This window comes from Lontra canadensis, unplaced genomic scaffold (assembly GCF_010015895.1).
Source record: "Lontra canadensis isolate GAN:19392208 unplaced genomic scaffold, GSC_riverotter_1.0 scaffold181, whole genome shotgun sequence".
Taxonomy (NCBI): Eukaryota; Metazoa; Chordata; class Mammalia; order Carnivora; family Mustelidae; genus Lontra; species Lontra canadensis.
Window position 1 is genome coordinate 781,121 of NW_022631175.1, and position 11,113 is coordinate 792,233.

At 43.6% G+C, this 11,113-nt stretch overlaps 1 protein-coding gene across 1 annotated transcript in view; it reads left to right on the plus strand.

Annotated features, from left to right (window-relative positions):
* RNF130 (ring finger protein 130) overlaps window positions 1–8,488 on the plus strand; it is a 133,078-nt gene extending 124,590 nt beyond the window's left edge. The window contains exon 8 of the mRNA XM_032846848.1: window positions 8,028–8,488. Coding sequence (XP_032702739.1) covers window positions 8,028–8,137 — 110 coding nt within the window. The 3' untranslated portion in view covers window positions 8,138–8,488. The remainder of the gene's footprint in view (window positions 1–8,027) is intronic.
* Window positions 8,489–11,113: the final 2,625 nt, after the last annotated feature.

The following is an 11,113-nucleotide window of genomic DNA, read 5'->3' on the forward strand; positions in this document are numbered from 1 at the left end:
CCTTAATAAATGGATACACCAAGTACATAGTTTGTAAGACTCAATATTGTAACAGTGTTAATTCTCCCCAAATTGATCTATAGATTAACTGCAATTTTAATGAGATCCCAGTAGTGGTGTGTGTGTGTGTGTGTGTGTGTGTGTGTGTGTGTGTGTTTTGATAACCTGATTTATAAAATTCATGTGGAAATGAAAAGAGACAACAATAACAAGACAATCTTAAAAAATGATAAAGTGGGAGGATTTCTAGAACTGTATTAAAACTTTTTATAGGGGCACCTGGGTGGCTCAGTGGGTTAAGCCTCTGCCTTCGGCTCAGGTCATGATCTCAGGGTCCTGGGATCGAGCCCCGCATCGGGTTCTCTGCTCGGCAGTGAGCCTGCTTCCCCCTCTCTCTGCCTGCCTCTCTGTCTACTTGTGCTCTCTCTATCTCTCTGTCAAATAAATAAATAAATAAAATCTTTAAAAAAAAAAAAAACTTTTTATAAAAATATAGTAATTATGAATGAGTTATTGAGGAGCACCTGGGTGGCTCAATGGGTTAAGCCTCTGCCTTCAGCTCAAGTCATCATCTCAGGGTCCTGGGATCGAGCCCCACATTGGGCTCTCTGCTTGGTGGGGAGCCTGCTTCCCCCTCTCTCTCTGCCTGCTTGTGATCTCTCTCTCTCTTTGTCAAATAAATAAATTAAATCTTAAAACAACAACAACACTATAGCTGTATATTAAAAAAAAAAAGAATGAGTTATTGATACAAGGATGGACAAATAGCTTAGTAGAACACAATATAATCCCAAACAACCGTGCATTTATGGACACGATTCATGTCAAAGGTAGCACTATATAGTAGTAGAAATAAGAATGGTCTTTTCAATAAAGGGTGTGGGTCAACTAAATATCTATAAAGAAAAAATGAATCTTCATTCCTACTTCACACCTCACTCAAAAATTAATTTGAAATGGAGTATATACCCAAATGTGAAAGGTAAAACAAAGAGGCTCCTAAAAGATAAAATAAAATTCTCTTCAAAACCTTGGGATAGGCAAAGTTTTCTTAAATAGGACTCAAAAAGCCATAAAATAAGAGATAAACTGGTCCACAATAAAATTAAGAAATTCTGTTAATCAGAATACACTATTTGGAAGAAGTTACCTGCAATGCTTTTATCTGACAAAGGACTTCTATTCAGAATAAAGAAGAAAAAGACTGACTGATGTGGAAATGAACAAAATAAACAGGCATTCTGCACAACAAAGGAAACCATCAACATAATGAAAAGGCTACCTACTAGAGATCTCAGGAAGATGGTGGAAAAGGAGGGTCCTAAGCTCACCTCCTCCCACAGACACATCCAGACCCTGGTAGAACAGCTCTTTTACAGATAAAGACATAAAGATATCACACTGAGAAGTGTAGGAGGGACAGAAACTGGGTAGGGAGCCAAACCCCCAGCACAGCAAACCACAAGCAGGAGGGATATAACAGACACAGTGGTTCCCTGAAGAGGGAGGGGACCAAGCCCCACATCTGACACTGCTGGGTCTGGGGACCTACACTGGGAAGACAAGCCCCCATAACATCTGGCTATGAAAAACAGAAACAGACATCCAGGTCCAGAAATTAGAGAGCCCCAAACAAGCTGAGACAATGGAGGTCCACACCAAGACACATAATAATTAAATTCTCAAAGAGAGCATTTTTAAAGCAGCAAGAGAAAAGCAGAAGTTATGTACAAGAGAAACCCGTCAGGCTCTCAGCTGATTTTTCAACAGAAACCTTGCAGGCCAGAAGCCTGCGGCATGATGTATTCAAAGTTCTGAAACACAACCACAACCAAGAATACTGTACCTGACAAAGTTATCATTCAGACTTGGAGGAGATATAGTTTCCCAAACAAACAAAAGTTAAAGGAGTTTATCACCACTATGTTAGCCTTACAAGAAATGTTAAAGGGATTTTTTTTTAAAGAAGAAAAGGCCATAATTAGAAATAAGACAATTATGAATGGAAAAATATTCACTGATAAAAGCAAACATAGTAAAAGTAGGTCAGTCAATTATAATGCTAGTATATAAGTCAAAAGATAAAAACCAATAAAATCAATTATATCTACAAAAATTAGTTAAGAGATACACAGAATAAGGGCACCTGGGTGACTTATATAAGCTTCTGCCTTCTGCTCAAGTGGTATTCCCAGGGTCCTAGAATCAAGTCCTGCATCAGGCTCCCTGCTCAGCAGGGAGTCTGCTTCTCCCTCTGTCCTCCCCTTACTTGTGCTTTCTCTCTCTTAAATAAATAAATAAAATCTTAAAAAAAAAAAAAGGAGGTAACAGAATAGAAAGACGTAAAATGTGATGTCATGTATGTCAAATGTGGAGTGGGGGGTAAAAATGTGGTTCTAGAATCTGTTCTAACATAAGTGACTGTCAATAAAGACCATTATATAAATACAATATTATATAGGAACTCCATGATAATCACGAAACGAAAACTTGTAATAAATACACAAAAAATAGAGAAAGGAATCCTGGCATAATATTAAGGGAAGACATCAATTCAAAAGGGAAGAAAGTCAGAGAAGAAGAAAGGAAAAGAGAAGAATTATAAAAACAACCAGAAAACAATGAACAAAATGGCAATAAGTCCATACCTATCAGTAATTACTTTAAATGTAAGTGGACTAAATGCTCCAATCGAAAGATGTGGGTTGACTCAATGGATAAAAAACAAGACTCATCTATATGCTGCCTACAAGACACTCACTTTAGATCTAAAGAGACATATAATTACACCAATGGATAGATCATTCAGGCAGAAAATCAATAAGGAAACAGTGGCTTTGAAGGACACATTAGACCAGATGTGCCAAATGGATACGTACAGAGCATTCCATCGAAAAATAGCAGAATATGCATTCTTTTCAAGTGCACATGGAATATTCTCCAGAACTGATCACGTGTTAGGCCAAAAAACAGTCTCAATAAATTTTAAAAGATTGAAATCACGGGGAGTCTGGGTGGCCCAATCAGTTAAGTGTCTGCCCTCGGCTCAGGCCATGATCCCAGGTTCTGAGATCAAGCTCCACATCAGGCTCCCTGCTCAGTGGGGAGTCTGCTACTCCTTCTCCCTCTGCCCTTGCCCCCTGCCCACGCTCTTGCTCTTTCTCTCAAATGAATAAATAAATTTACCTAAAAAAAAAAAAAAAAGATTGAGCGGTGCCTGGGTGTCTCAGTGGGTTAAGCCTCTGCCTTTGGCTCAGGTCATTATCTCAGGGTCCTGGGATCGCACCCGCATCAGGCTCTCTGCTCTGTGGGGAGCCTGCTTCCCCCCTCTCTCAGCCTGCCTCTCTGCCTACTTGTGATCTCTCTGTCAAATAAATAAATAAAATCTTTAAAAAAAAAGATTGAAATCATATCAAGAATGAAATGTGTGAAATGGGAAATCAAGTACAAAACACACACACACACACACACACACACACACACACACACTGGAAGAAACACAAACATGTGGAGCCTAAATGACATACTGCAAAGATACACTAATCAAAACAGTATGGTCCTGGCATAAAAATAGACACAGATCAATGGAAGAGAATAGAGCCCAGAAGTAAATCCATGCTTATATGGGCAATTCATTTATGACAAAAGAGGCAAATATACAATGGGGAAGAGACAGTCTCTTCAATAAATAGGTCTGGGAAAACTGGACCAATTTATTACACATACACAAAAATAAAACAGATTAAAGACCTAAATCTAAGACCTGACACGATAAAAATAAAGAACACATAGTAATCTCTTAGACCTTATCTTTAGCAATAGTTTTCCAAATATGTCTCCCCAGGCAAGGGAAATAAAGGCAAAAATAAACAATTGGGACTACACCAAACTGAAAAGCTTTTGCACAGTGAAGGAAACCATCAACAAAACAAAAAAGGCAACCTCCTGAATGGGAGAAGTTGGTTGTAAATCATATATCTGGTAAGTGGTTAATAGTCAAAATATACCAATAGCTTATACAACTCAATATCAAGAAAACAATCCAATTTAAAATGGGCAGAAGATGTGGATAAACATTTTCCCAAAGAAGACTGGATCCAGATGGCCAACAGACACATGAAAAAATGCTCAGTGTCACTCGGCATCAGGGAAATGCAAATAAAAGCCACAGTGAGATACCACCTCACACCAGTCAGAATGGCTAAAATTAACAACACGAGAAACAACAGGTCTTGGGGAGGATGTGGAGAAAGAGAAGACTTTTTAAAAAAGAAAAGATTTTATTTATTTGAGAGAGTATAAGTGGGGGGAGGGGCAGAAGGAGGGGGAGAAGCAGACTCCCCACTGAGCAGGGGACCCAACAAGGGTGATCCTAGGACCTTGAGATCATGACCTGAGCCAAAGGCAGACGCGTAACCAACTGAGCCACCCAGGCATCCTGAAAGGGGAACCTTCTTACACTGTTGGTGGGAATGCAAACTGGTGCAACCACTGTGGAAAACATTATGGAGCATCAAAACGTTAAAACAAGAGCGACCATAAGACCTAGCAATTCCACTCCTGGGTATTTAAGTGAGAAAAACAAAAATACGAACTCTAAAAGACACATGTACCCTAATGTTCATCACACATTATTTACAATAGCCAAGATAAAGAAACAACCTAAGGGTCCGTCGATGGATGAATGGATGAAGAAAATGTGTGTGTGTGTGTGTGTGTGTGTGTGTGTGTGTGTGTGTGTGTGTATACACACATGTGCATGCGTCCTGGTCAGCCGTTAAAAAAAGAAGGAAATCTTGCTATTTGCAACAACATGGATGGACCTTGAGGGCATCGCACAAAGTGAAATAAGTCAGAAAAAGACAAACACCTTATGATCTCAATTACATGTGGAATTTAAAAACAAAAACCAATACCAAGCTCACAGACACAGAGAAGATTGGTGGTTGCCAGAGGTGGGGTGGTTAGGTGTGGGAGATGTGGGTAAAAGGGATCAAAAGGTACTGATGTCCAGTTATAAAACAAAGAAGTCATAAAACCAAAACAAAACAAAAAATAGAACAATAAGTCACGGGGATGTGATGTGAAACGTGGTTGCTGCAATTAATAATACTGTAATGTATATTTGAAAGTAGCTAAGAAAATAGACGTTAAAAGTTCTCATCATAAGAAAAGGAATTTTGTAACTAAATGTTCATCGGACTTCTTGTGATCATGTGCAATATACAAAAATATCGAACCATTACATTGCACACCTAAAACTAATAAAATGTTATATGTCAGTTATACCACAACTTGTAAAAAAAGAAGGAAATATACAGGTGTTTTGGGATGAACAGGATGTACAAATACCCTAAAAACATGTGAAAAGGAGTTCATCCTTTTTTGGCATCAGTGGAATGAAAATTAAAACCATTGTGAGGGGCGCCTGGGTGGCTCAGTGGGTTAAGCCGCTGCCTTCGGCTCAGGTCATGATCTCAGAGTCCTGGGATCAAGCCCCGCATCGGGCTCTCTGCTCAGCAGGGAGCCTGCTTCCTCCTCTCTCTCTGCCTGCCTCTCTGCCTGCTTGTGATCTCTCTCTGTCAAATAAATAAATAAAATCTTAAAAAAAAAAAACATTGTGAAATACCATTATACAACCCCCCAAAAGTGCTAGAATGATAACATACAGAAAATAGCAAGTATTGGTGCAGATACAAAGCAATTAGAATTCTCGTCTAGTGGTGGAAGTAGAAATTGGTCCACCCACTTTGGAATACAGCCAGCATGTGCTACAGTTGGACATATACAGACCCCAAGATCCCACAATTCCAAGAGAATTCCATGGGCATATGTGCAAAAGATAAACACAAGACTGTTTCTCACAGCAACATTCATAGGAGCTCCAAAATGGAAACCATTCCAATGTGCATCAGGTGAAGAGCGGATGTATGTAAATGGTGAGGTAGTCACACAACAGAATGTCACACCACTGTGAAAACAAACCAATTCCTGATATATTTCATGACATGGATAAATATCACCACATAACATTGTCTGAAAGAATCAAGACACAAAAGAACACTGTTTCCATGAAAGACAGACACAACCAAACCATGGTGTGAGAAGTCTGGATTGTGGTTTCCTTCGGGAGGGTCTGGTGATTGGGGTTGATAGAGGGACTCATGGGGAGCCACGGGGCCTAGTTCTTGATTGAGTGATGATTTCAGGGGTGTGTTCTCTAGGTGCACATTCAAATTTACCTGTATGTACTTAGGATTTGTACACATACCTTATATAGGTTATGCCTCAACTAAGAGTTTACATAATAGCATTATGTGCTTAATAACGAAAACAGTCCTCATCATTTGATCAGTAAGTAGGGTGTGTTTTCAGGTGTCGAAAAACATGCTCTCCTTCCTTGACAAAGCCAACATCATGTCTTTCTCTGACCAGAACAGATTACATCTAAATGTAACCACTAAAACTGTAAAGCTTCTGGCTAAATGCATAGGAGGAGATCTGACTGACCTTGGGTTTGGCAAAGATTTCTTTATTCTGACACAAAATGCGCAAACTATAAAAAGGAAAATCCGTAAACTAGATTTTTATCAAAATTTTAAACTTTTGGTCTTCAAATGACATTGTTCTGAAAGTAAAAAGGCAAGCCTCCAACTGGGCGAAAATATTTGCAAACCATGTGTGACAGAAGACTTGTTTCTAGAAAATATATTTTTATATAATAATTAATAAATATAATTTTTATTAATTATATATAAATATATAAATGAATAAAATATATAAAAACTCTTACTGCTCAATAATAGGAAGACAGCCCAGTTTTTTTTAATGAACAAGAGATTTTTACCAAAACGCTTCACAAAAGCAGATATACAGTTGGCTAATAGGCACATGGGTGGATGCCCCAAGTTCAGGGAAATACAAATTAGAAGTACGACGAGATATTCTTATGCTCGTACTTGAAGGGCCAGAGCATCAAAGATTGGCCATCTTAGTGCTTGTGAGGGTGCGGAGGAACTGGGACTCCCATACACTGCTTGGGGAACAGTCATGCATTCTAGAAAAGTCAACATACACCCACACAGATACTCTGGTCCTAGGTATCTATCCGAGAGAAAGGAAAGCCCCATCCTCACTCAGACTTGAACACAGGTGTTCATAGCAAATTTATTTGTAAGAGCCAATAAATAACTACGAATCCACGTTTAAAAAATTCTAGAAAGATGTAGCCTCATCTGTGTTTATCTGAGGGTGGAAGTAGGGCAGGAAAAAGAGAAGAATTACCAGAGGCTCCAGGAAACTTTTGAGGGGGGACAGAGATGTCCACCATCTTGAATCTGGTCTTGGTTTGAAATACGTGCATTTTGTTGTATGTCAGTTATATGTCAGGAAACCTGTGCAAATGAATCAGTTGTTCGGAAAAGGAAATGTGAGCACGGCTTCGCTCTGACTAGCAGAAATAGTTAAATAATGTAAATGCTGAAATTTGTATCAAAATACCATTATATTGGAGAGTAGAAAGTAGGGGTAGAGGAAGAGAGGGGGAAGTCTTCATCTTCTGTAGCGTTGCCTCAGCAGATAGAGTCTAACACTGGAGAAAAAAAATTAGGGGCACCTGGGTGGCCCAGTCGGTTGGGCATCTGCCTTTGGCTCAAGTCATGATCTCAGGGTCCTGGGATCGAGTCCCACATCGAGTTTTCTGCTCAGTGGGGAGCCTGCTTCTCCCTCTGCCTGCTGCTCCCCCTGCTTGTGCTCTCTCTCAAACAAATAAATGAAATCTTTAAAAAAGAAAAGCTCCAGGTGTTAATCTCTTGGGGATCTGAACATTGGGATTTACGTGTTTATATTGTGCCTAAGTTGAGGGAATGCCTGAATTCTTTCCATTTGTCTCATGATAAGAGCCCAAAATGGAGCTATCTGAGAAAATGTGCCGCTTTGAAGAGAAATCCATGTGCTTCCTCCAAGCTGTGCGGGAAGGGGAGGCCTGACGCCCGGATTAAGTCTGTTTCTTCTTGTCCCTTTTCCAGGTGGTCACTTCTTCCACCGAAACTCCTTGTCTCCTCGGAGCCTCGTGTACGAAAGTGAATTCTCCACAATTGAACCTTCCTTGGACATGTATGACGAGAACAAAACCTGATTTTTTCTAAATGGGCTCCGGGGGTCACCTCTTTTGTGATTTAAATTACAATCACCTTTCTTATTTTGTATCTTTCTGTCAACGTCCATTTTTGGAAGAATGGCAGGGCTTTCTGAGTGCAGGTTGGGGCTCAGGGTTAAATTGCAAGGTCCCCCCCAAGGGGAGGCTTTGAGGACAGCGTTATCACCCAGGTGGCCTCGCAGGACTGAAAACCCGCCCCAAGCCGGCAGGAGAAAGCGGGCCCCAATAAGCTTGGCTGTTTCCAGAGAAGAGCAGGGGCCGGTGGGGAAGATGAGGGTTGCGTAGCAAACATGTCTCTGAATAATCATATGCTTTTCTGTGTCAGGGTGACAGCTGGGTGTTTTTTCTTTTTTAATACCCTTTGTGCTCCCCACTCACAACGTGTACTAAAGCCTGCAGGCGCTGCTGCTTACGGACACGGGGCCCAAGTTGCTGCTCCTTGGCCCCCTCCGTATTTTCTTGTCTCTTATTCTACTTTCTGTTAAAGAGCCTCTTCCTAAAGGTTCGTGAGAGGAAGTCTTGCCTTTTGTCCCTCCTCTGAGACTGGCCACCCAGAGCAGCACTGGGATGGGGGGACCCGCCGGCTACGCAGGACAGGGGTCGTCCAGCCCCCGTCACAGAGCTTAGAGCCGAGTGCTTATGTGACCACCTTGACCCTGAGGCCTGCGGACTCATCTGCTTGGCATCTGCTGAGGTGTGTACAGAGGTGGACCCCGGAGGCCGGCCTGGCAGTCTCCTCTGGGAGTGATGGCCAGTGGACATCAAAATCAGAATGACTCTGAGTGCTTTCTTGAGAAGTTCGAACCACATCCTTGCTGTTAGAGACCAGACGAGCACCCCTCTTCCTCCTTCCCGATCCAACCCAGCCCCCTCCCACCAGCCTCAGCATTGGCACCAAGAAGGCACGGGAGTTTCCAGAAAAGGACACAGTGGCCAGCATGGCAGACATTCAAGGACACACACGCTCCTCCCACACACCTGAGATGACATGGCGTTAACGTCACGGGAAACATGTGACCTGACCCAGAACCACAATGAGCACGTTTAGGAAACAGATGGAGGCATCCTTCTTGCCCAAGGACACAACCACAGTTCAGGCCGTTTCTCCTACCCACAGGAGCCACGTAGACATGTAAATGCGTCCAAGTCCTCAGATCCCCGGCATGAGAACGGAAACTCCAGCCTCCACTTTCTGGACTTAGATCTGGCAGCAGACCTCGTGGACCTGGGACCCCCACCCCCACCCCCACAAACACATACACCTGTCGATTTTTATAGACTCCGTGAAACACGAGTTTAAGGCGAACGCTTGACATGTTCCCGTGTGCGGCTGGCTTCTCTTCCTCACGTGTCTGTTCTCATCATCCCTGTAAGACGCCACAAACACGGTCGTGCCCCCCCAATCACAACCCCTCAGAGAACCATGGTGGAGAGAGCCATCAGGAGTGTCGCCTCCCGGTGACCAGCAGCGTTGTGTTTCTAATCACGTGAGGCTGGAACAGCATGGAATTTGTAAGGTCTCAACAGCTTTTTCTTTTTTTACCATCCACCAAGGGCTTCTGTTGAGGTTCCCCCCCTCCTTTTTATGGTCTTTGTACTATAAACATATTTTTAATAAACAGTTTCAAGAGGGCACTGTCCAGAAAGACAAGCTTTGCGCCCGCGGCTTTGCAGCGAGGGACTGGACCTGGAGGAGATGAGAACTCCGTGTGCCAGACGCTCTGGGACACACACCCGAGCTTTGTTTGGCTTGGCTCCTGTGACTGGGAAGATGGCTCACTTCTGGCCATGCTGTCCTCGCCGTGACCTTGATTTCCTGCTCCCGAGCTGAGACCCTCTCCGAGCATTCTCTCCTGATTTGTACCATCTGGAAAAAGCATATGCGTCACATTGCACTCGAGACATGACTTTTCCGGGAAAGGAATGAAATCGCACGAGAAGGAGGTAGAGATTCGAGCCCCTCAGAAATCTACCTGTTAAACAATAGTTGAGTTTCTGGCATATCTAGGGCACGCCTTCACTGTCAAAGAGCCAAGGAGGCATTTCTTACAGGGGAATTCATTCAGAATAGTGCCCCAGGTCCCAGCTCAACACCTTTTCCCTAAAAATCGAGGCCACTTCCCTGCTCAGCTACAGAATGTCCTGCCTTTGTCAGGACAGACGGTGACTTCTGCGTGGAGGTCACAACCCCCACAGGGAGCAGCAATGTTCCTCCCAAATAACAGCCTCTTTGCCGGCATGGGGGCTGGAGACCCCTCTGGGGAGCCACTCCAGGGACCCTGGACGGCAGGGACGCTTGGGGAGGACAACCTTCTCAGCACCCCTGCCTCGGAGAAGTTCGAGGTTTGGGGAGCAGCTCATCGACCATACAGGCAGGGTGGGGGTTATGGAGAGACACTCCTCCCCTGACCTATGAGCATCTCAGCCACAGCAAGACTTACAGTCACAGTGGTCATCAGTGAGGACGTGTAAATAACTTCTGATCAGGTTTTGTTTTGTTTTTGTTCTTGTTTTTGGTGGGTGGGGGTTACTATTTGAAGAACAGAAGGGACAGAGGAACTAGCTGCTTCTACCACAAACCCTTGTCCCTCTGGCGGACTGCTCTGAGCTGGACCTGGCTTCCAGCCTCTGCTTCCCCCTTCCCCCTCTACCTCCCCCCTCCCCCTCTACCTCTCCCTTCCCCCTCCATTTCCTCCTTCCCCCTCTGCCTCCCCCCTACATCCCCCCCATCTTCCCCTTCCCCCTCTGTCGCCCCACTTCCTTCAAGCCAGAACACAATAAGAAGGCCAGGCCTGGAGTCAGCCGGTTGGTGGGTGCAATGGGCAGCGAGTCCATCCAGGGCTGCCTGCCACTGCCCCACCCCACCCCCCCACTGCAAGGGAAGACAGGCTCTACTCCCCGCTGGTGACAGACCCCTCAGCAAGTCTGGGGAGCTCTGCTCAGGAAGGAAGGCTC